General features: G+C 38.8%; 1 protein-coding gene across 7 annotated transcripts in view; it reads left to right on the top strand.

Moving 5' to 3' along the window:
• EPB41L4A (erythrocyte membrane protein band 4.1 like 4A) overlaps window positions 1–26,115 on the top strand; it is a 283,127-nt gene that overhangs the window by 160,735 nt on the left and 96,277 nt on the right. For all 7 annotated transcript variants that reach the window (XM_055536501.1, XM_055536502.1, XM_055536503.1 and 4 more), the window contains 5 exons: window positions 6,606–6,703; window positions 7,886–8,006; window positions 11,174–11,261; window positions 13,498–13,586; window positions 14,200–14,263. In XM_055536501.1, the coding sequence (XP_055392476.1) occupies window positions 6,606–6,703; window positions 7,886–8,006; window positions 11,174–11,261; window positions 13,498–13,586; window positions 14,200–14,263 (460 nt within the window). The remainder of the gene's footprint in view (window positions 1–6,605; window positions 6,704–7,885; window positions 8,007–11,173; window positions 11,262–13,497; window positions 13,587–14,199; window positions 14,264–26,115) is intronic.

Consider the following 26,115-nt stretch of genomic DNA (forward strand, 5'->3'; position numbering starts at 1 on the left):
GAGTTGGTGATGGACAGGGAGGCGTGGCGTGCTGCAGTCCATGGGGTTGCAAAGAGATGGATATGACTGAGTGACTGAACTGAGCTGAACTGATTCCAGGCGATCTTTCTGACCTAGTGATTGATCCCTCGTCATTTGAGTCTCCTGCGTTAGTAGGTAGATTCTTTTACTACCACGCCACCTGTGTAAAAATGTAAGTGTTCAGTAGATGGTAAGGGTAGATAAAATGAATTATCTTATCTGTTTAAATTACTGATTAATAATTAGGGAAGAGGGCTTCCCTGGTGGTACAGTGAATAAGAATCTGCCTGCCAGTGCAGGGAACAAAGGTTCCATTCCTGGTCTGGGACGATCCCATTAGTGGCAGGGCAGCCAAGCCCATGTGCCACAGCTGCAGAGCCTGCCTGCAGCTAGGGCCCTTGAGCCACCAGCACTGAGCTCACCTGCCTAGAGCCTGTGCCCAGCAGCAAGAGAAGCCATCGCAGTAGAAACCCTCACACTGGAACCAAGAGTAGTTCCTACTTGCTGGAACTAGAGAAAGCCCACACACAGCAATGAAGACCCAGGGCACAGCTCCCCCCACCTCCCCACGCCACCCCACCCCACATACACACAAATTAGGGAGGAAAAGACCATCTTGGAGCCCTAGCTTGCATTTCTTGAATTTGTACATCAAGACAGAATTCACTCACTGACTCACCCTCCATTGAATAATATGTGGAGCATTGTTGTCCAGTGCACTGAGGACCAATGAAATTTAGTAGTGACCAAGAGAGAGCTGTGGTTTCAGTCCTCTGGAGAGAAAAGACAGAGAATGAGTGAGTGAAGGAGTCTGCCTGTTGCTTTGCTGACAAACCTTGTGGCTTCCCCCTGTGGCTCAGTGGTAAAGAATCCACCTTCAATGCAGGAGACTCAGGAGATGTAGGTTTGATCCCTGGTTGGGGAAGATCCCCTGGAGAAGGAAATCTCAACCCACTCTGCTCTTCTTAACTGGAAAATCCCATTGCAGAGTAGCCTGGTGGGTTATAGTCCATAGGGTCACAAAGACACGACTGAGACACTGATCTTGTTGCCATTGAAATTTTAACTCTTCCTAAAAAAGAGAATCATGTTAGTTCCAAATAACTTGTTCATGATGAATAGCTTCTAAAAATAAGCGTTTGTTTTTTAATATTTTATTGTACTTTGTTAGAGATTGACATTAAGCTTTTCAGTTTATTATTATTATTATATCTGGTAATCCATATTCTTCTCTTTGTGAAGGCTAGTGTGTTTTAGCTTCTTTATGGGTTGAGTGACCTTCAGTTAAACATTCACTTCCGGGGTCCCTGTCTCCTTCTAAGTGAAGATAATGATCCTCAACACATTAGATTTGAGGCATGGATCACATTCCAGTATGGATGCAGAAGAAATTTGTGACCTTTAAAAGACTATCCAAATATAAGGTGATATTACAACTCTTCGCTCTTGTATTTTTATCATCAGTTTTAACCTGCAAAAATGTTATTCCCAGTCTTTGCCATATTCCCTTGATAGTCAGTGGGCGAGGCTCCTGTTTTTCTTTTTCTTAAGCCATGCATGCTGTTTCCCCCTCCCCCTCATGTTTACTATTATGTTGTTATTTAAACATTCCCCTCTGTCCAGCACATTGTTTTATCCAAATGATTAGGCTTCTCTGTTGGATTCAGAGAACACTGCTCCTGTGTAGGCAGGCAAACCTCTTCTCTCAGGTTTCCTGGTGTCGCGTTCAGCTGGCATCAGAAATCAAGCTTCTACTTGTCCCCACATCTTTTAGTTTACTCAGCAGGGTCTTAAGTCATGGGAAGGCATGCTTCAAGCTGCATTGGTATTCTTCAAGCATTTTTGATTGTCTTTGGCCTCAGAACCTCCTGTTTGGGCTCCTGAAAGAACAGTTTCTCTCTGCCTCTTCTTTAAGCAAGTCTCCTTTGCCTGTTCTTCTCATCCCTGACACTTGCTGAATCACTGACGGTCCTTAGCAGCTTGTACGTCCGGGGTGTCAAGTCAGCTCTTTTCTATGAACATCACATAAACAGAAAATGGTGATGCCAGTATTTGAAGTCCTTCTCTTGTGTTTTACGTGTTGTACACTTGTGATGAGGGAGGTTGGGATGAAAGATGGAGGACCCCCAACTCCTGGGGCTCATAATCTCACTGGGGTGACAGTGCATATACACTAGTGAAGTGAAGTCGCTCAGTCGGGTCCGACTCTCTGCAGCCCCGTGGACTGTAGCCTACCAGTCTCCTCAGTCCATGGAATTTTCCAGGCAAGAGTACTGGAGTGGGTTGCCATTTCCTTCTCCAGGGGATCTTCCCAACCCAGGGATTGAACCCGGGTCTCCTGCATTGTAGACAGCCACTTTACCATCTGAGCCACCAGGGAAGTCCTTCAGAGACAACACAGGATGCTAATTTGTCCCCATTTTCATCCATCTGTCTTTCTGTTCATTCTTATATCCATCAAGTCAACAGGTATTTACTGAGTACTTGTTGTGTGCTAAGTCTGAGATACTAGAAATATAGTCATTGGTGGGATCTGGTTTCTTCTCCTTTTTACCTGCTTGTTTTTCTCTCTGTTTAAGCTCTTTGTTTTCTCATCTCTTTGGTTCTCTTTCCATTTCTCTCTGAAGCAAAGTCTATAGAATTAGGCCCCTCAATTTATTTGGCAAAAGATTTTTACTGTTCAATCAAGTATTGTAAAAGTCTTAGTAGGGCAAGAAAAATATGCATCTATGACCCATTTACTCAAAAAAAAAAAAAAAAAAAATACACCTCGGGAAAAGAGATTCCAAGTTAGCAATTGAGGAAGGGAGTGAAGCTAACACAAGTTTCCAGTAATCTGTAGTAATTCTGGTTAAATATCTTTATATTTTTGCATTTCAGTTCTGCTAATGTTACTTTACTCTGCTTTTCTCCTCTTCAAGAGAGACCCAGATGATTATAACAAAGTGGATTTGATGCCTAAGATGAACATTCAGGGAATGGAAAGTGTTTAAGTAGGGCTGGAAAAGTGATTACAAGTTAGGGAGTGGGGGTAGTCATTAGTTAATGGCAAGAGATTTGGCTCAAGAAGTAAGCAAAGTCTTACAATCTATCTTAGGGATCTTGAACTTTATCCTGAAGGCATAGGGAAGTCTCTTAAGTTTTGTTTGTTTTGTTTTATTTGTTTTTTTTTTTTTGTAAATCAAGGGAGTAACATTATCCCATTTATTTCTTGTTTGTAAGAGATACAAGTATGATTAGTGACAGGGTTGTGAAAGTTTTAGAAATGTTCTGGTTAGTTACCCAGACTAGGAGATGGTGAAAAATGTATAGACCCCAGAAAACAGATTTTGTGATGGAATGTGGGTGCCATGGGTTACACATTGTTCTCGGTTTCCATTACCTGAGAACGGTGGTGGCATTACTGAGCAGTGCGAAAACTGCAGGGTGTTAAGCAGATTTTCACTTAAGCCTGTGGGTACAAATTTGATCAAATCCTTTACATTTATGCAGTGGAAGTGAGAAATAGATTCAAGGGATTAGATCTGATAAACAGAGTGCCTGAAGAACTATGGACCTAGGTTCATGATATTGTACAGGAGACAGGGATCAAGACCATCCCCAAGAAAAACAATGCAAAAAGACAAAATGGTTGTCTGAGGAGGCCTTACAAAGAGCTGTGAAAAGAAGAGAAATTAAAGGCAAAGAAGAAAAGGAAAGATATACCGATTTGAATGCAGAGTTTCAAAGAATAGCAAGGAGAGATAAGAAAGCCTTCCTCAGTGATCAATGCAAAGAAACAGGAAAACAATAGAATGGGAAAGACTAGACATCTCTTCAAGAAAATGAGAGATACCAAGGGAACATTTCATGCAAAGATGGGCACAATAAAGGACAGAAATGGTATGGACCTAACAGAAGCAGAAGATATTAGGAAGAGGTGGCAAGAACACAGAAGAACTATACAAAAAGGATCTTCATGACCCAGATAATCATGATGTTGTGATCACTCACCTAGAACCAGACATCCTGGAATGGGAAGTCAGGTGGGCCTTAGGAAGCATCACTACGAACAAAGCTAGTGGAGGTGATGGAATTCCAGCTGAGCTATTTGAAATTCTAAAAGATGATGCTGTGAAAGTGATGCACTCAGTGTACCAGCAAATTTGGAAAACTCAGCAGTGGCCACAGGACTGGAAAAGGTCCGTTTTCATTCTAGTCCCAAAGAAAGGCAATGCCAAAGAATGCTCAAACTACCGAACAATTGCACTCATCTCACATACTAGTGAAATAATGCTCAAAATTCTCCAAGCCAGGCTTCAACAATACATGAACCATGAACTTCAGGTATTCAAGGTGGTTTTAGAAAAGGCAGAGGAACCAGAGATTAAATTGCCAATATCCGCTGGATCATCGAAAAAGTAAGAGTTCCAGAAAAACATCTATTCCTGCTTTATTGACTATACCAAAGCCTTTGACTGTGTGGAACACAACAAAATGTGGAAAATTCTCAAAGAGATGGAAATATCAGACCACCTGACTTGCCTTCTGAGAAATTTGTATGCAGGTCAGGAAGCAACAGTTTAGAACCATACATGGAACAGCAGACTGGTTCCAAATAGGGAAAGGAGTACGTCAAGGCTGTGTATTGTCACCCTGCTTATTTAACTTATATGCAGAGTACATCATGAGAAACACTGGGCTGGATGAAGCACAAGCTGGAATCAAGGTTGCCAGGAGAAATATCAATCACCTCAGATATGCAGATGACCCCACCCTTATGGCACAAAGTGAAGAAGAACTAAAGAGTCTCTTGATGAAAGTGAAAGAGGAGAGTGAAAAAGTTGGCTTAAAGCTCAACATTCAGAAAACTAAGATCATGGCATCTGGTCCCATCACTTCATGGCAAATAGATGGGGAAACAGTGGCTGACTTTATTTTTTTGAGCTCCAGAATCACTGCAGATGGTTATTTCAACCATGAAATTGAAAGATGCTTGCTCCTTGAACGAAAAGCTATGACCAACCTAGACAGCATATTAAAAAGCAGAGACATTACTTTGCCAACAAAAATCCGTCTAGACAAAGCTATGGTGTTTCCAGTAGTCATGTATGGATGTGAGAGTTGGACTATAAAGAAAGCTGAGCACCGAAGAATTGATGCTTTTGAACTGTGGTGTTGGAGAAGACTCTTGAGAGTCCCTTGGACTGCAAGGAGATCCAACCAGTCCATCTTAAAGGAAATCAGTCCTGAATATTCATTGGAGGACTGATGCTGAAGCTAATACTCCAATACTTTGGCCACCTGATGTGAAGAACTGACTCATTTGAAAAGATCCTGATGCTGGGAAAGATTGAAGGCAGGAAGAGAAGGGGACGACAGAGGATGAGATAGTTGGATGGCATCACTGACTCAATGGACTTGAGTTTGAGTAATCTCTGGGAGTTGGTGATGGACAGGGAGGCATGGCATGCTGCAGTCCATGGGGGTGCAAAGAGTCGGACATGACTGAGCAACTCAATTGAACTTCTAGAAATTATCAGAGTAGCATTTAAAATTCTCTCACTAAAAACTTTATTGTGAGCATTTGGTAAAGAAATACTTATGAGAACTGACTTTTATAGTTAATTTCCTGTGCTTTCTCCTGGTCCTTTCCAGTGACAGCAGGAATCACCTTGTAAATAGAGAAATCACAAAAGACAGCCTGAAGTGAGAGAGAAAGTGAGTGGTGATGACCGAGGATGGCATTGACTGTTCATTGTATTGGCTCATAAACCTTTCACATCCGTCACCCACTGGCAGAAAGCCTGAATGGAAGGGGAAGGGGAAAACCTTAACTTAAAGATTGCATAACATCCTGATTTAGAGAGTTCTGGGTCATAATTGCTACTGGGTTCCAGTTCTAGTTCTGCTACATAACTAATTGTGAGATCTTGGACAAATTTTTTTCATCTCTTTTTGTCTGTTAACTTGTTCATCTGCAAAATGGAGGTACTAACCTCACTTTATAAGTCTTCAGTTATGTGTGGCACTGTTATTATAAAAGGTTTTCTTTCAGCACATGGAATGAGCAAAGCCTCAGGTAATGGGCAGCGAGGACTGATGGAATTATAATGACCTTTCTGTCCTGTATCCATGATTTTAGACTCGGTAGGGAACACATAGCTTATTGAGTGTGTCCTTGTAATATGTTCATTCTAAGGAGAACATGTCATAGTGGCAGCAGCAGCGGCAGTGATGAGAATGGTAGGAATAGCTTGTACGTAACATCCGTATCCACCTGATGAGGTGTAGATACTTCCTGGTCTCACTTTTACCATTGAGGAGCCTGGTTGTTACATGAAATAGCCACTCAAGGCAAACAGCTAGTGAGTCCTGGATCTGGGATGCAGTCCAGCTGGTTGAACTTGAGACCCTTCACTCCTTAGTCGTACCCTGATTGCCTCTGCAGTGTGTTTAAATAGTCCCTGTTCCCTCAACAGCCCCCTCACAAAAGAGCAAAAATTAGCTTCATTTTCATTAAAGGCGACAGGTTTCAGAGTCTGAACCTTCAGATCACAGTAGTGGAAGAGATTATTAATCTCTCTTTTCTGTTTCTCTTTTAGGTATCAGTTTTTCTTGCAGGTGAAGCAAGATGTCCTTCAGGGCCGGCTGCCCTGCCCCATTAACACTGCTGCTCAACTGGGAGCGTATGCCATCCAGGGTAGGTTTCACTTAAGCAGACTTGCTTCAGAGGTCTTGAGAAGGATGTTTGAATTTTTCTTTTTAAGCAAGTTTATAAACTAAATGACATTTTACTAAAAAGAAATTGAATTTAGTTAGAATTCTAGGTTTAATCAACATGCCTTCAGAAGAGGTGAAAATGAAACTGGTTACATATCCCTGATAGTAGGTCCTGTGGAATTTTAGTCATAGGAGTGGCATTGATTCTTGACTCAGTGGAGAGTCTAAAAATCTGTTCTGTTCTACATTCTGCCTAAGTTGATCGATCCATCATAGCTGCTGTGTCTCAGAGATCCCATTGATTCCAGGCGGCTGCTGTGAAGATTCCACATGGGCAGGTGCCATCACCAGTTTGATGTGTTGCCTGCACGCAGCACCCATTGTCCATTAGCTCTTGGCATCAATGTGGCCACCATATTGAGGGGGCAGCTCCAGGCTGCATTGTCATTTTGGAGGCTGAATCTGAGGCTGTCTTCTGTTTATGATTACTGAGCCCCTTCAAGTAATCAAGCTAGGTATGGGGTGATGAGACAATATGTTCCTTGCCTGTGTAGTTCTTGCAGACCAGAAATAGTCTAGAAAAAATATTCCCAGGAAAATGCTGTGTAAATGAACTGGGGAACTGGGTTGGGCTTGGAAGCTGGATTAATGTAGGAAGAATTTTTATAAGCATAACATAGTGAATTCTCTGGTTTCAGTTTGTTCTTTGTGTAAACTGTAGTGGGGTTATGTGCAACAGTGTATTATATTTCCATGACCATTATTTGGGGCAAATATGTTTTGAACCACATGCTTTATCTCTTGGTGTCCTTGTCAGAGAGAGGATCTGGTTGTTTTTCACCTCAGGCATTTCCATTATATGTGCTTTAAATTCTGTTTACAACATTGTACTTCATATAAACTGGTAAGAATAAGTTAAATGAAAATGATAGTTATAGTCTCACAGAAAGCAAAAATGTTATGTTTTTTAGTTAAGATTTTGTTGATATTTTCTATATATGCTCAGCAGAGTTGTTTTAAACTAAAATTAGTTACCTTATATAAATTTATTAATAAAGCATTTGAAGAAAATATTTAAGCATGATAGGAATACTTTTATTCCTGTATTTTTAGGTATATTATCCTAAAATGGAAAAAAAATTACATTTTCTTTCTTTTTTAGCTGAACTTGGAGATTATGATCCATATAAGCATACTGCAGGCTATGTGTCAGAGTACCGATTTGTTCCTGATCAAAAGGAAGAACTTGAAGAAGCTATAGAAAGGATTCATAAAACTCTAATGTAAGAAGCACATTTTATTAACAATAATCAGCATGTTGTACATTAGAGCCTCAGAACTTCATTTTATAACTGGACATTTATATTCTTTGACCAACATGTCTCTGTTTCACATACACACACCCCTCCCCTCCCCCAACCTCTGGTAACCACCATGCTAGTCTCTGTTTTTATGAGGTCTCCTTTTTTAATTCCACATACAGGTGATATATTTTACAGTATTTGTCTTCATTTGTCTCATGTCACTTAGCATTGTGCCCTCACAGTGTATTCATATACTTGAAAATTGCTAAGAGAGTAGATCTTAAATGTTATCACAACAAAAATGATAGCCATGCTATGGTGGTAATCATTATGCAATATGTATTTAAATGTATCAAATCAATGTGTTATACACCTTGAACTTCAGTCAGTTCAGTTCAGTTGCTCAGTCGTGTCCGACTCTTTGCAACCCCATGAATCGCAGCACGCCAGGCCTCCCTGTCCATCACCAACTCCTGGAGTTCACTCAAACTCACGTCCATTGAGTCGGTGATGCCATCCAGCCATCTCATCCTCTGTCATCCCTTTTTCCTCCTGCCCCCAATCCCTCCCAGCATCAGAGTCTTTTCCAATGAGTCAACTCTTTGCATGAGGTGGCCAAAGTACTGGAGTTTCAGCTTTAGCATCATTCCTTCCAAAGAAATCCCAGGGCTGATCTCCTTTAGAATGGACTGGTTGGATCTCCTTGCAGTCCAAGGGACTCTCAAGAGTCTTCTCCAACACCACAGTTCAAAAGCATCAATTCTTCAGCACTCAGCTTTCTTCATAGTCCAACTCTCACATCCATACATGACCACTGGAAAAACCATAGCCTTAACTAGACTGACCTATGTTGGCAAAGTAATGTCTCTGCTTTTCAATATGCTATCTAGGTTGGTCATAACTTTCCTTCCAAGGAGTAAGTGTCTTAATTTCGTGGCTGCAGTCACCATCTGCAGTGATTTTGGAGCCCAAAAAATAAAGTTTGACACTGTTTCCACTGTTTCCCCATCTATTTCCCATGAAGTGATGGGACCAGATGCCATGATCTTCATTTTCTGAATGTTGAGCTTTAACTTACATAATGTTATATATCAATTATATGTCAATAAAGCTGGAAAAAAAAGAATCCCACTTTACATTGTATCAGCGATCATCTTATGCTATTGACAGGCTTAAGAAAAGTTTCTTATTCTATGTCTTGAACATTTTTCTTTTTAAAGGTTTTTTTTTTTTTTTTACTGCTTATAACACCAAAATGCTCATAGGAAACCCAGACAATTTAAAAAGGAAAATAATAAGTGTAAAAGAGTAAATCCTAATACTTAAAGTCAGTATATTTTTAGTCAGTGGCCTTTCAGATCCCTCTCTATGCATAATTTCCCACAGAGAAAATTTATTTTGTATGAAAATTTATTTTATATAGATTTATGTATGTATGAAATGAAATATATAAATGTATTTATGTATGTATGAAATACATAAATGAAATCATTCTGTTCGTACTATATTTTACAATTTTATATTTTTTTAGTCACCAGTACCTCGTAAAATTAATTTTTTTAAACTGTGAACACATTTTATAATCACAAAAGCCTTAATGTATTCTGGATTTGCTCTGTCTTAAGTATGCAAATTCTTCACAGTTACAAGCAAACCCTTATTCAGTCTTTAGCAATGAATCTGGAGATCATGACACCAGTGTGGCTTTTCAAAGGGTATTATATTAACACCACATGCACTTCTGAGAAATACACACACTCCACTAGTAGGATTTTCAATTAATGACCTGCAGCATTGAAGTTATAATTTAATTATAGTTATTTTGTGAAATTTCCTATACTGATTAACTTTGCCTTTATTGCCTCTCATGTAACTTTCCCTCTTGAATTTGCTTGGTTTCAGATCTACCATACTTAAGAGAAAAAGATGTAGAATTAATCTGGTCAACAAAAAAATGTTTGCCTAAAGGATTTGTTTCAATGAGTAGCAGCAGAAATTGCAATCAGAGAAACCAGGCTCTCTACCTTGTATTCTAGCCTTATTCTAGAGTCCTGCATTATAAGGTTTCACTGAAATGAGTGCTGAAAGAATGCCTGTTACAAAATTATGAAGGGCAGTGTATTTGGCACATTCTGAGAATACTAATTGTGCTAGGAGTTCTCAAGTACAATTATGTTTTGAAATTATCGAGGAGCTTTGGCAAAGCACCTTGTCTGTTTTATGTGATGGCATTGACAGCATGGTGGTTACTTTTAAGAGGCTAAAGCTCAATCAGTATTTGGTAGCTTTTTTGTGTCTAATTTGTGGTAAACATTCTTCATAGATTTCAAAAGTATTACATTGCTGGGTTTTCCAGAGTACCATGGCTGAAACATGGGATTGCCTTGAAGTAGTATTTTTGAAGTGACTTAGCAGTAGCAGTAGCAATATTTTTTAATATTTAAAAACTCCTTTTGTTAACCATTAAAAATCTCTTTCTCACTCTCTCTCTCACACATATACACACACACACAGAGTTCCACTTATCTGTGGAGATTCTTGGCAGATGCTTATCCTCATTAGGAATGAATGCTGTTTTCTGTATATTATCACTGATGAAGAGTTGGGGAAGACTTTAAGAAAAGTGACAAGCATTTTGTACTAAGAAAATGACGGATATTTTTGCAGTTTCTAAAGAACTGCACATGTGCTCAGGAAATGCCGTTGAGCCCGGTTGGTTGTTGAGGAGCCCACTCTCATTCCTCCCACCACTGCTCTCCTCCGTTTACTTCCCGATGGAGAGCTGCTGGAGCATAGAGACATTTTACTCTTTGCAAAGGGGTGTGCTTTTTCATTTGAGTGCTTATATGCTCAATAATCTCTTTGGGGTTCCTGAAACTGAGACTTTTTAATATGTGTGGAGCTATTGGAATTGGCTATAATGAGCAAAACTAGATTTGGTAAATGAAACTTACAAGTAACACCTCAAAATATAAAATTTTGTCACCAGGAAGGCAGGAGGCTTCTTGAAATATGAAGACTTAAGTTTTCATTAGCACAAAGGATTATTTATTTTTCTAGTGAATATAGCGAAAATGGTTTATATTCCCTGTGAGCGCAGTAGCTGTAAGTAAAGTAAGGCTGTTTTGTTTTTATGCTGAGTGCAGGGGTCAGGCTCCTTCTGAAGCAGAGCTGAATTACTTGAGGACTGCCAAATCCCTGGAGATGTATGGTGTTGACCTCCATCCTGTCTATGTGAGTAACATTTAATTAACACAGAATATTTTAAGCTGATGACATTTTCTTAAAAAGTCACTGAAACTCCCAAAGGAAAGCAGCAGTCCTGTTGTTTAGTGAGCAGATGATACTTTTTCATCTGTGTTTTTGAATATAAAGAATCTTTTGTGTCATTTAAATCCTAATGAGTTTTGCATAAAAGTCTGTGATTGTATTTCCATGTGTAGAAACAATTAACTGGCTTGAAAACACAATCTGGATAATAATTCCAGAGGGGTTAGCTAAATGTCAAAACGGTTTTAAATTGTTTATATTAGGTCTATAATTGATTCTATTAGACAGAAAACAGGAGGATTTTCCAAAAATAGAGTGTATGGCTGAAAAGCATTCATAAAATCACCTGCATGGCAAAGCAGACTTTAGGCGACAGTACATGTATAACTATTGGTGGTTCTATGTTGGATGTGCAGGTGTTAACAGTATTAGGGTTACTGCCTACTGTAGTTATTGCCATTGTATAAACAGGGACATTTTTGCAGATTTTCTTCAGTGGCTGATGAAAGCTCTCTGAATAGGATCAGTGGACACTTACACTGAATCTGCACTGAGTTTTCTGGACCAGGTCTTCAACTTTGAGACACTTTTCTCAGGTTACCAATTGGTTCTTCTATGCCCATGAGACTGGAATGTCATTGTCTTTGATTTTGTGAGTTTAGTTAGCAGTAAACAAATTTGATTATTTGACAAAGTGAATCAGATGTTTTATTTACATGAAATGAATTGCTAAAAAGTGTATGTAGACTGAATGCTTGTCAATTGAATTATAGACTCAGAACTCAGTTTTTAAGAAATCCTGATAATACTTACTGTAATACAGGCACTAATTGATGTATTCATTTTGTAATATGTCTTTTGCTCATAAGAGTCTCAGAGTTTCCCAAAACAAATCATCTCATATTATTTGTAAAAAACTAGAAGCATCCCTGTGTATACTGTTAATATGGAAATGAAAGTTACATATTTGGTAGAAGTAGTTGTTCCCTGATAAATTATAATCTAATCTCATTAAACCATTAAATGTTCCATCCTACTGTCCTTTAAAACTACTTCTTAAACTTTGTGGAATAGTTCCCTTTTTCTCTTCTTGCCACATTAATCTTGTTAGGTTTTCAGTTTTTTAAAAAAGTATTTTTTATAGGGAATGTATAAAGAGGGTCTTCTGTAAAATACCTCTACGTTTGTGTAATGTTTATCCTAATTCAAAAAACGCGTTTTTTTTGTGGGAGGTGGAAATTTATGGCAAATTAATTTCATTAGTATCTTCCATACATTGCTTTAAAATTGAGTTTTTAGAACTAAAAATAGGCTACAGCTGATTTTCTTTGAAAATATATTTATCTTATGTTCTTTGGGAATTTGGCTTTGCAGGCTGTTATTTGACCTTAGAATAGAAAAAAAAAAAATGAATACAAACTCAATTCCCTGTTTGGTATGCACTCAGTGACATTTTCAATTCAGAATCCCATTTTCTTAATTGGGATTTGTTATTGCCCAGAAATGAAAGGTTTCAGGTCTTTACCAGAAGAGATCGTATTTTAAAATTTTTGAGCAGTCTTAAGTCACAAATGAAAATTGAAAGGCATATGCTGGAGACCTCAGAAAACCATGCAGGTGGCTGACTGAGGTTTCTAGGGAGGACGGTGGTGAACCAGGCCTCATGATCATCCAGATCAGAGAGTAAGATCAAGATAAGTGATCTTGAAAAGGGCCCTTTAGGGCAGCCAGTGGTTGTCAGTTCTTGGCTGCTCAGGAGAATCACCTAGAACATTTATGTGTTTTTGTTTCCTGGATTCCATCATTACAGATTCCCATTTAACCTGTTTTGGTGGTACCCAGGCAAGAGCATTTTAAGGTCCATGGGGGATTCCAGTTAATATGCAGCTAGTGTTGAACACCACTATAGAAACAACATGGAGTGAATCAGTCAGTGGCCTGATTGGTGGGTGGTCCAGTTTCTTTTAATGAACTGAGGTGACCAGTTAGAATACACAAGAACACTTTTCTTAAAAACTTCAGGAAAAATGAGCAGCAAGTTAGCTACCATGATAGCTTAACTAACTTCCTAAGCTGATGTCTTTGAAAAACCAGATCCAGTATTTATGCAACAGATAATGTGCATATGGCTAATTATAGTTTGACAGAGAGTTTTTACATGACTAAATTTATGGTTACAAGCATATGTTTGTTTTTGCAGGGAGAAAACAAATCTGAGTATTTTTTAGGATTAACTCCTGTTGGTGTTGTTGTCTATAAGAATAAAAAACAAGTGGGAAAATATTTCTGGTAAGTTTAACTTGAGGCCAGAATTGGTATTAAAGTTGTGCACTGTATGTATTGGGCTTATGGAACTAGAATGTCACTGAAAGTGCTGGGGGAAAGCAAACAGGCATTTCCAGCGGTTGACAATAAATGAGTGAAATTGGCTGTAAGTTCTCTTCTAGTTCATCTCGGTGTGTATGTTCTCTGTAAATTTGAGGAATTTTGATTCTAGACTCTCTTGTCCATGGACGCTGTATATAGTAGGATTTCCTATCCATTCCAGTGTGTGTGGTGAACTGTGGGCCCAGGACTGCTCTGAGTTCTGACCCTAAATGAGGCAGGATCTGAGAGAGATTGGGGAGCCCACAGCACTACACTGTATCTGGAAAGGCTGTACTGCCAGGGCCTGGGGATGCCAAGCTCACCTGCATTCACCGGAGAAGCCCAGGAGAGTGAGAATGAAGTGTGTTTAGGAAGGTGTCCAGAGCAAAGGATAGTACAGGGAACTCTCTGCAGTTACAGTAGCAACCTATGAAGGAGCCAGTAGGAGCAACCTTTTTTTCTACCGGATACTTCTCTGAATTTCTGATTAATTCTTAAAAGCAGCAGTAGCACCACCATCTGCTTTGTTTTTCAGGCCTCGGATTACAAAGGTTCACTTCAAGGAGACCCAGTTTGAACTCAGAGTACTGGGAAAAGATGTAAGTTTGTGTTTAGTGCTTAGCTTCTCTGAGACGGGAAGCCTTGTCTGCTCATTGATAACTTAGAAGACCTAGTAAAGTAAAACTGCCATGTTTTCTTCAGCTGCAGCCACATGGAAACCAGGTTAATTGACTCAGGTAAACAACTTTTCAAGGAAGGGAAGGGGAAGTGAGTATAAATGAATGAGTTGGTAATGGAGAAATGTCACTTCAGTTTTTTACAAAGGGGAAAAAATAACCTTTCTAGGGCACAGGAGAGAATAGGAGGTGATTATCATTATTAGTTCTTTAGTATTGTCTGTGAAGGTAAGATTCATGTAATTAGAAGGGTGCAGCCTTCATGCAGGACAAAACATGTCCTAATTTTGTCTCACAGTCAGTTGAACAGTCTATAGGAAGTCACACTTCTGCTCTTTCCCTAGTTGACCGTGGTAGGTTAACCAGATGAGAAATTCTGGATGCTTTCAGGGGAGTGTGAGCCAAGGGTGCAAAAATGCTGACCGTCCTGCTGCAGCTTGGCAGAGACCTCCAGGACTGCGTGGGTAGTAGGCACAGGATTTGTTAGAGCCTCAGGGTGCTCTCGTGCCTTGACGAGTAGTTTTAGGGAAACCGGGCAAAAGAAGACAAGAATATGAAAGCTTCCTTTTAATCTCCCTGTGAAAATAATGCTTCCTTGAAGTGCTGTTACTATGATTCATGTTTATGGGATACCCAGGTGAAAATATGACGTAGGCGAATCCACCCTTCTGTCTCTTTAATACTAGCTTTTTGCAGAACAGAATTTAAGTGAATGGTCTTGAATTGACTTTCTAATAAGGTACTTGTAAAAAGAGGTAAAACCAATCTGCTGATGCAGCCACGAACTAAGACACAGGAAGAAAAGTGGCTTCAACCACAGTTGGAACGTAATATCTGGCTCAGTGTCCTGTATGCAGCGGGTACTCAGTAAACACTTGTCACCTGATCAGTGAACTGATGTACTAGGGTGGTGGGCTGCCAAAGCAGAGGACTTGGTACTACCATTTGTGCTTCTAGAAGAAAATGCAGTGATCCCTCCCAGAATTACGTGGCGTGCTAGCAGAGTGTTTAGTGCGAATGTGATAGTAGGGGTCCCCTGGCAGGCCAGTGGTTAGGGCTCCACACGTGCAACGGCTAGGCCCGTGTTCAGTCCCTGGTCGGGGGATCTCACGATTTGTGAGGATTACGACCTCACAAACTGCGTGGCCTTGAGAGGGAAAAACAAAACAAAACATGATAATAAAATGCTAAGACTTTTTCATGGAAACATCACTATTATTCAACGCCATTTTTCCATTGAGACCTCACTTACTTTTGTGAATGAGGTCCCTTACTGAACTCTTCGTACATTATTACTACACTGCCTTAAGATGCCGTCTGCTGCCTTGAGATAAATGTTTGGTAAAGTTGCAGCTAACTTGAACTTTCAGTTTCTTACATTTCTTCATTATTAGGCAAAAACAAAAATAAAATTGATGTCATTGTGTGATTTTTTATTTTTTTAGTGGCAGTCTCCAGGGGGTGGCCTGGTTTCCTACACACAGCTCGCTCCCTGTGCCCTGGCATTTCTGAGAAAGCGTGACCATTTGTCAGTGTGCATCCTGAGGCGCTGTGCGCTCCTGGCTCTTTTAGTGGCTGTGGTCTTTAGTAAGTGACAGAGCAGGTCACATACAACTCATGCTTGAATCAAAGGGATTTAAATTTTTGTTTTACACATGAAAAGATGCTCAACATCAGTCATTGTCAGAGAAATGTAAATCAAAACCACAATGAGGTACCATCTCACGCCAGTCAGAATGGCTGCTATCCAAAAGTCTACAAACAATAAATGCTGGAGAGGGTGTGGAAAAAAGGGAACCCTCTTACACTGTTGGTGGGAATGCAAACTAGTAGAGCCACTATGGAGAAGAGTGTGGAGATTCCTTAAAAAACTGGAAATAGAACTGCCGTACGACCCAGCAATCCCACTGCTGGGCATACACACCAAGGAAACCAGAATTGAAAGAGACACGTGTACCCCAATGTTCATCTCAGCACTGTTTACAATAGCCAGGACATGGAAGCAACCTAGATGCCCATCGGCAGATGAATGGATAAGAAAGCTGTGGTACATATACACAATGGAATATTACACAGCTATTAAAAAGAATGCACTTGAATCAGTTCTAATGAGGTGGATGAAACTGGAGCCTATTATACAGAGTGAAGTAAGTCAGAAAGAAAAACACCAATACGGTATATTAACACATATATATGGAATTTAGAAAGATGGTAACGATGACCCTATATGCGAGACAGCAAAAGAGACACAGATGTACAGAACAGACTTTTGGACTCTGGGGGAGAAGGTGAGGGTGGGATGATCTGAGAGAATAGCATTGAAACATGTATATTACCATATGTGAAATGGATTGCCAGTCCAGGTTCAATGCATGAGACAGGGTGCTCAGGGCTAGTGCACTGGGATGACCCTGAGGGATGGGATGGGGAGGGAGGTGGGAGGGGGGTTCAGGATGCAGAACACATGAACACCCATGGCTGATTGATGTCAATGTATGCAAAACCATTACAATATTGTAAAGTAATTAGCCTCCAATTAAAATAAATTTAAAAAAAGAAAAATTTTTTGTTTTATTAAATACTACATTAACCAAAGCACACCATTTCCTGAGTATTCTGGATTTGCAGAGTTTTCTCCTTTCTCTACCAGGGCATCTCTTTGTGAGTGATATATATGTTAGAATAAAGTTGATTAATATGGAGGCCTAACTGTTAATTGCAGATTAAATAAGCCCCTGAAACTTATCACATGGAACAATAATCGCCATCAATTTGAAAAATGATTGAGGGCCTTATTCTGCTGGTTTTCTGGTTGACTGCTCCAGAGACTTAACTACGTATGTTAAGTGCTGTTAGGGCCAAATTCAGAGATTGAATTCTCAAAAGAATAGCAATGTCCTGTAGATAAAATATTTTCCTGGGGTCGCACTGTGGCACTGCTCCTGCTGCTGCTGCTAAGTCGCTTCAGTCGTGTCTGACTCTGTGCGACCCCATTAGGCTCCTCCGTCCCTGGGATTCTCCAGGCAAGAATACTGGAGTGGGCTGCCATTTCCTCCAGTACTGTGTGGCACTAATGCTGTCCCATTCCACTTTTAAATATTAACTGTGCCCAACATAACACGTTGACATATTTTAATAAACATTAATAATATTTAATGTGTACTGATAATCTGTCTGTATATTGCTTTGCAAATAGCAAATGGCTGTCTGTAACTAAGTACTGGTTTTATAAAAGTTTATCCCTCTGACAAGTTCAGAATCTAATTAGTATAAATACTTTTATTCATTATTTAAGCTTCCTAGTAGGTACTGTGGTTTAAAGAAAAATCTTACACGATGATTGTAGAAATCTGGGAATTACACTATAAAGAAGAAAATTTAAATTATCTAGTACTTTAGATCAAAGGTAGTGATTATGATTATTACTTTGGTACGCTCTGTTAGATTTTTTCCCGGTTAGAGTGAACATTTAATGTATGTATATAGACATGTATATATTTTCATCTCCATGTGGTTTTGTACACAGTTTTTATACTTCATAGAATATCACAAATATTTCTCCTTTTATTATATATATTCATGTTGTGCCTGCATAGTGTTTGGTTATGTGTTTTTTCTTAATGTTGCAGTTAACATTTTTTTCCTCCTCTTATATCTTATAACTTTTTTTTGCTGATAGAGGTGAAAGCTGTGGAATTTTATGTTTATTTCAAATATGGATGTTTTGTTGAATTCTTTTGTTCTAGCCAGGAGTTTTCATTTGATACTTACACATTTTACAGCTATATAGTTATATCAGTCACAGGTAAAAATAGTTTATACTCTTGTTTCACTTATTTAATAAACTTTTGTAATTTTATAGTATTGGTCACAACTTCGAGAAGAGTGTCCAGTGATCTAGCCATATAAAGACTTCTTGGTTTTTATTTTACTTCTTTTTATTTTTACTTTTATGTTTGAGTTTAGCTCTTTAATGAGCTGCCACGGCAGCTAGAGCGCTCCACATTCCCACCTGGCAGAGCTCCCAGCTTTCCATACGCTCACTCACTCTTGTCATTTTCTACTTTGTTGATTGTGACTGTCCCAGTGGCTGTGAGGTGGTGTCTCGCTGTGATTTTGATTTGCAAATAAATGCTATTTTTAAGTAATTAAAAAAATCAAAATCAATGCAAATAAAAATCCATGATGAACAAAATACCAGAATCTTAATAAAAACAGGATTCTGCATGTGTATACTCATTTCACTCACCTCACTGTTTTCTGTTTGTTGGTTTATTTTTTGTTTTGCCTTTTTCGGGGGGGTCACACTGCCCCGTTTCTAGGGTCTTAGTTCCCTCACCAAGATATAACCTGGACTCACTGCAGTGAAAGTGCAGAGCCTTTACCACTGGACCATGGGGGATTCCACCTCTCCATATTGTATTTTATTTTTAAAATATAAATTTATTTATTTTAATTGGAGGATAATTACTTTACAATATTGTACTGGTTTTGCCATACATTGACATGAATCTGCCATGGGCGTACATGTGTTCCCGATCCTGAATCGCCCTCTCTCTTCCCTCCCTGTCCCATCCTTCTGGGTCATCCCAGTGCACCAGCCCCGAGTATATTCTGTATCATGCATCGAACCTGGACTGGCGATTCATTTCACATATGGTAATATACATGTTTCAGTGCCATTCTCCCAAATCATCCCACCCTCACTGTCTCCCACAGAGTCCAAAAGACTGTTCTATACATCTGTGTCTCTTTTGCTGTCTCGCATACAAGGTTATCATTGCCATCTTTCTAAATTCCATATATATGCGTTAGTATACTGTATTGGTGTTTTTCTTTCTGGCTTACTTCACTCTGTATAATAGGCTCCAGTTTCATCCACCTCATTAGAACTGAATCAAATGTATTCTTTTTAATGGCTGAGTAATACTCCATTGTGTATATGTACCACAGCTTTCTTATCCATTCGTCTGCCGATGGACATATAGGTTGCTTCCATGTCCTGGCTATTATAAACAGTGCTGAGATGAACATTGGGGTACACGTGTCTCTTTCCCTTCTGGTTTCCTCAGTGTGTATGCCCAGCAGTGGGATTACTGAGTCATAAGGCAGTTCTATTTCCAGTTTTTTAAGGAATCTCCACACTGTTCTCCATAGTGGCTGTACTAGTTTGCATTCCCACCAACAGTGTAAGAGGGTTCCCTTTTCTCCACACCCTCTCCAGTACTTATTGTTTGTAGACTTTTGGGTCGCAGCCATTCTGACTGGTGTGAAATGGTACCTCATTGTGGTTTTGATTTGCATTTCTCTGATAATGAGTGATGTTGAGCATCTTTTCATGTGTTTGTTAGCCATCTGTATGTCGTCTTTAGAGAAATGTCTGTTGAATTCTTTGGCCCATTTTTTGATTGGGTCGTTTATTTTTCTGGAATTGAGTTGCTATTCTGCAGGAGTTGCTTGTGTATTTTTGAGATTAATTCTTTGTCAGCTGCTTCATTTGCTATTGTTTTCTCCCATTCTGAAGGCTGTCTTTTCACCTTGCTTATAGTTTCCTTTGTTGAGCAGAAGCTTTCAATTTTAATTAGGTCCCATTTGTTTATTTTTGCTTTTATTCCCAATATTCTGGGAGGTGGGTCATAGAGGATCCTGCTGTGATGTATGTTGGAGAGTGTTTTGCCTATGTTCTCCTCTAGGAGTTTTATAGTTTCTGGTCTTACATTTATAGATCTTTAATCCATTTTGAGTTTATTTTTGTGTATGGTGTTAGAAAGTGTTCTAGTTTCATTCTTTTACAAGTGGTTGACCAGTTTCCCAGCACCACTTGTTAAAGAGATTGTCGTTTCTCCATTGTATATTCTTGCTTCCTTTGTCAATGATAAGGTATCCATAGATGCGTGGATTTAATTCTGGGCTTTCTATTTTGTTCCATTGATCTATATGTCTGTCTTTGTGCCAGTACCATACTGTCTTGATGACTGTGACTTTGTAGTAGAGCCCGAAGTCAGGCAAGTTGATTCCTCCAGTTCCATTCTTTCTCAAGATTGCTTTGGCTATTTGAGGTTTTTTTGTATTTCCATACAAATTGTCAAATTATTTGTTCTAGCTCTGTGAAAAATCTTGGTTGTGAAGATCTTTTTTATACAGTTCTTCTGTGTTTTCTTGCCACCTCTTCTTAATATCTTCTGCTTCTGTTAGGTCCATACCATTTCTGTCCTTTATCGAGCCCATCTTTGCATGAAATGTTCCCTTGGTATTCTAATTTTCTTGAAGAGATCTCTAGTCTTTCCCATTCTGTTGTTTTCCTCTATTTCTTTGCTTTGATCGCTGAGGAAGGCTTTCTTATCTCTCCTTGCGATTCTTTGGAACTCTGCATTCAGATGTTATATCTTTCCTTTTCTCCTTTGCTTTGCACTTCTCTTCTTTTCACAGCTATTTGTAAGGCCTCCTCAGACAACCAATTTGCCTTTTTGCATTTCTTTTCCATGGGGATGGTCTTGATCCCTGTCTCCTGTGCAATGTCACGAACCTCCATCCATAGTTCATCACACACTCTACCTATCAGATCTAGTCCCTTAAATCTATTTCTCACTTCCACTGTGTAGTCACAAGGGATTTGATTTAGGTCATACCTGAATAGTCTAGTGGTTTTCCCTACTTTCTTCAATTTAAGTCTGAATTTGGCAATAAGGAGTTCATGATCTGAGCCACAGTCAGCTCCCCGTCTTGTTTTTGCTGACTGTATAGAGCTTCTCCATCTATTTAAAAACGTTGGAAAAAGTTGGCTTAAAGCTCAACGTTCAGAAAACTAAGATCATGGCATCTGATCCCATCACTTCATGGGAAATAGATGGGGAAACTGTGGAAACAGTGTTAGACTTTATTTTTCTGGGCTCCAAAATCACTGCAGATGGTGATTGCAGCCATGAAATTAAAAGATGCTTACTCCTTGGAAGGAAAGTTATGACCAATCTAGATAGCATATTCAAAAGCAGATCTCATTACTTTGCCAACAAAGGTCCGTCTACTCAAGGCTGTGGTTTTTCCAATGGTCATGTATGGATGTGAGAGTTGGACTGTGAAGAAAGCTGAGTGCTGAAGAATTGATGCTTTTGAACTGTGGTGTTGGAGAAGACTCTTGAGAGTCCTTTGGACTGCAAGGAGATCCAACCAGTCCATCCTAAAGGATATCAGTCCTGGGTGTTCATTGGAAGGACTGATGCTAAAGCCGAAACTCCAATCCTTTGGCCACCTCATGCGAAGAGTTGACTCATTGAAAAAGACCCTGATGCTTCGAGGGATTGGGGGCAGGAGGAGAAGGGGACGACAGAGGATGAGATGGCTGGATGACATCACCACCTCGATGGACATGAGTTTGAGTGGACTCCGGGAGTTGGTGATGGACAGGGAGGCCTGGCATGCTGCAATTCATGGGGTTGCAAAGAGTTGGACATGACTGAGTGACTGAACTGAACTGAACTGTGAAAAATACCTTTGATAGCTTGATAGGGATTGCACTGAATCTGTAGATTGCTTTGGGTAGTATACTCATTTTCACTATATTGATTCTTCCAATCCATGAACATGGTATATTTCTCCATCTATTAGTTTCCTCTTTGATTTCCTTTCACCAGTGTTTTATAGTTTTCTATATATAGGTGTTTTGCTTCTTTAGTTAGATATATTCCTAAGTATTTTATTCTTTTCATTGCAATGGTGAATGGAATTGTTTCCTTAATTTCTCTGTTTTCTCATTATAAGTGTATAGGAATGAAAGTGATTTCTGTGTGTTGATTTTATATCCTGCAACTTTACTATGCTCTGGTAATTTTCTGGTGGAGTCTTTAGGGTTTTCTATGTAGAGGATCATGTGATCTGCAAACAGTGAGAGTTTTACTTCTTTTCCAATCTGGATTCCTTTTATGTCTTTTTCTGCTCTGATTGCTGTGGCCAAAACTTCCAAAACTATGTTGAATAGTAGTGGTGAGAGTGGGCACCCTTGTCTTGTTCTTGACTTTAGGGGAAATGCTTTCAGTTTTTCACCATTTAGGATAATGTTTGCTGTGGGTTTGTCATATATAGCTTTTATTATGTTGAGGTATGTTCCTTCTATTCCTGCTTTTTGGAGGGTTTTTATCATAACTGGATGTTGAATTTTGTCAAAGGCTTTCTCTGCATCTATTGAGATAATCATATGGTTTTTATCTTTCAATTTGTTAATGGAGTGTATTACATTGATTGATTTGCAGATATTGAAGAATCCTTGCATCTCTTGGTAAAGCCCACTTGGTCATGATGTATGATCTTTTTAATATGTTGTTGGATTCTGTTTGCTAGAATTTTGTTAAGGATTTTTGCATCTATATTCATCAGTGATATTGGCCTGTAGTTTTCTTTTTTGTGGCCTCTTTGTCAGGTTTTGGTATTAGGCTGATGGTGGCCTCATAGAATGAGTTTGGAAGTTTACTTTCCTCTGCAATTTTCTGGAAAAGTTTGACTAGGATAGGTGTTAACTCTTCTCTAAATTTTTGGTAGAATTCATCTGTGAAGCCGTCTGGTCCTGGGCTTTTGTTTGTTGGAAGATTTCTGATTACAGTTTCAATCTCCGTGCTTGTGATGGGTCTGTTAAGATTTTCTATTTCTTTCTTGTTCAGTTTTGAAAAGTTGTACTTTTCTAAGAATTTGTGCATTTCTTCCAAGTTGTCCATTTTATTGGCATATAGTTGCTGGTAGTAGTCTCTTATGATCCTTTGTATTTCTGTGTTGTCTGTTGTGATCTCTCCATTTTCATTTCTAATTTTATTGATTTGATTTTTCTCCCTTTGTTTCTTGATGAGTCTGGCTAATGGTTTGTCAATTTTATGTATCTTCTAAAAGAACCAGCTTTTGGCTTTGTTGATTTTTGCTATGGTCTCTTTTGTTTCTTTTGCATTTATTTCTGCCCTAATTTTAAAAATTTCTTTCCTTCTACTAACACTGGGGTTCTTCATTTCTTCCTTTTCTAGTTGGTTTAGGTATAGAGTTAGGGCATTTATTTAACTTTTTTCTTGTTTCTTGAGGTGAGCCTGTATTGTTATGATCCTTCCCCTTAGCACTGCTTTTACAGTGTCCCACAGGTTTTGGGTTGTTGTGTTTTCATTTTCATTTGTTTCTATGCATATTTTGATTTCTTTTTTGATTTCTTCTGTGATTTGTTGGTTATTCAGCAACATGTTGTTCAGCCTCCATGTGTTGGAATTTTTAATAGTTTTTCTCCTGTAATTGACATCTCATCTTACTGTATTGTGGTCAGAAAAGATGCTTGGAATGATTTCAGTTTTTTTGAATTTACCAAGGCTAGATTTATGGCCCAGGATGTGATCTATCCTGGGGAAGGTTCCGTGTGCGCTTGAGAAAAGGGTGAAAGTCATTGTTTTGGGGTGAAATGTCCTATAGATATTAATTAGGTCTAAAGGGTCTGTTGTATCATTTAAAGTTTGTGTTTCCTTGTTAATTTTCTGTTTAGTTGATCTATCCATAGGTGTGAGTGGGCTGTTAAAGTCTCCCACTATTATTGTTTTATTGTTAATTTCCCCTTTCTTACTTGTTAGCATTTGTCTTATATATTGCAGTACTCCTATGTTGGGTGCATATATATTTATAATTGTTATATCTTCTTCTTGGATTGATCCTTTGATAATTATGTGGTGTCCTTCTTTGTCTCTTTTCACAGCCTTTGTTTTAAAGTCTATTTTATCTGATATGAGTATTGCTACTCCTTCTTTCTTTTGGTCTCTATTTGCGTAGAATATCTTTTTCCAGCCCTTCACTTTCAGTCTGTATGTGTCTCTTGTTTTGAGGTAGGTCTCTTGTAGACAACATGTATAGGGGTCTTGTTTTTGTATCCGTTCAGCCAGTCTTATCATTTGGTTGGGGCATTCAACCTATTTACATTTAAGGTAATTATTGATGAGTATGATCCTGTTGCCATTTTCTTTATTGTTTTGGGTTCGAGTTTATACACCTTTTCTGTGTTTTCCTGTCTAGAGAAGATCCTTTAGCATTTGTTGGAGAGCTGGTTTGGAGGTGCTGAATTCTCTCAGCTTTTGCTTGTCTGTAAAGCTTTTGATTTCTCTTTCATATTTGAATGAGATCCTTGCTGGGTACAGTAATCTGGGCTGTAGGTTATTTTCTTTCATCACTTTAAGTATGTCTTGCCATTCCCTCCTGGCCTGTAGAGTTTCTATTGAAAGATCAGCTGTTATCCTTATGGGAATCCCCTTGTGTGTTATTTGTTGTTTTTCTGTTGCTGCTTTTAATATTTGTTCTTTGTGTTTGATCTTTGTTAATTTGATTAATATGTGGTTTTTTTTTTTTTAATGAAAACCCCACTATTGTTTTACAACATGTATATTAGCTCTTGGTTTTAAGAATGTGTTCATTACTGGAGTTTACATTTTTTAAAAGTTTGGATGAAATGGTTGATTTTCACTGAGTGCCCTGAGAGCCAAGATTGCTGGTTGTTCACTCATTCAATAAGTAATGCTGATTTCAGAAATCCAGATGAGAGAAGATAGTGACTTGGACCAGAGTCATGCTATTTCAAGTGCTGAGAGGCTGTTAGATCTGGATGCAGCCATATGGTTTTATGGATGTGGGAAATATGACTTGGTGACTTAAATGTGTTTGGCACCAGTGGCCCCAAGAATGGAGCTGCCATCAAGGGAGGTGGGGAGACTGTGAGTAGAGAGGTTCAGGGAGTCTCAGATATGTGGTAGATGTTTAAATGCGGACATTTGGGAGACATGTATAATAACATTCTTTATATTAATAGGAGGTAAAGTTGTTTCTGATTGGTAGCAGATTGAATGATTTGTGAAAATAGGGAAGAGTTTAGGATCATACCCAAATTTCTTGGTTTCATTAACAGGGGAGAATGTAGTCTCCACAGTAGGCCCAGAAGTTGGCAGGTACTAAGCACATTGTTGAATAAACGGGGGAAAAAATGATGCTGTGATTATATTTACATGTAATACATCGTGGAACTGACCTCAGCTAAACCCACCCAGCGTGACAGGATGTAGAACCAAAAGGTTTCTGGCAGCTCTGGCCACAAGTAATTAGACCACTGTGGCTGAACTCTGCCTGCTTTGGCAAGAGGACACGGGAAGTGATGGTGGCCAGGAGCTGACGCTGTTCGTCAACAAGCCCGAGAGGTCTTGGTTACACAAGCTAGGCATTCCTTTCATGCTTGAAGTAGAACTACAGAGTTTTAAAATTTGATTTTATTTGAGGACAATTCCAAATTTATAAAAAGTTGCAAAGATTAAAATACTACAAAGAACAGGGTTATATATTGTTACTTACATTCATTTGTTAGCATTTTACTCTGTTTCCATTTTTGTTATTTTTCTACACATATGTACTACCTTCTGAGTGATTCGACTGTATGTTTCACATGTCATTTGTCTCTAATTACTTCAGTGTGTATTTCCTAAGAATAGGAATATTTTCTCATGTGGCCACAGCATGTTTATCTACTTAATAAATTTATGTTGATAGAATACTTCTATTATCTACTTTTTCTATATTTATATATAGAAATATATATAAATACTTTTTCAACTTTGTTGATTGACCTAATAACATTCTTTATATTAATAGCATTTTCCTGCTCCAGTGTAGAATCAATTTAGCCTCCTTTAATCTGGAACATTTTAGTAGCATTTTTGTTTTTTATGATGGATGGGGGATTTTTGAAGAATACAGTTCTACCCCACTTTTTGAAAATACAGTTG

The sequence above is a fragment of the Bubalus kerabau genome, chromosome 10 (assembly GCF_029407905.1).
Source record: "Bubalus kerabau isolate K-KA32 ecotype Philippines breed swamp buffalo chromosome 10, PCC_UOA_SB_1v2, whole genome shotgun sequence".
NCBI classification, from domain to species: Eukaryota; Metazoa; Chordata; class Mammalia; order Artiodactyla; family Bovidae; genus Bubalus; species Bubalus kerabau.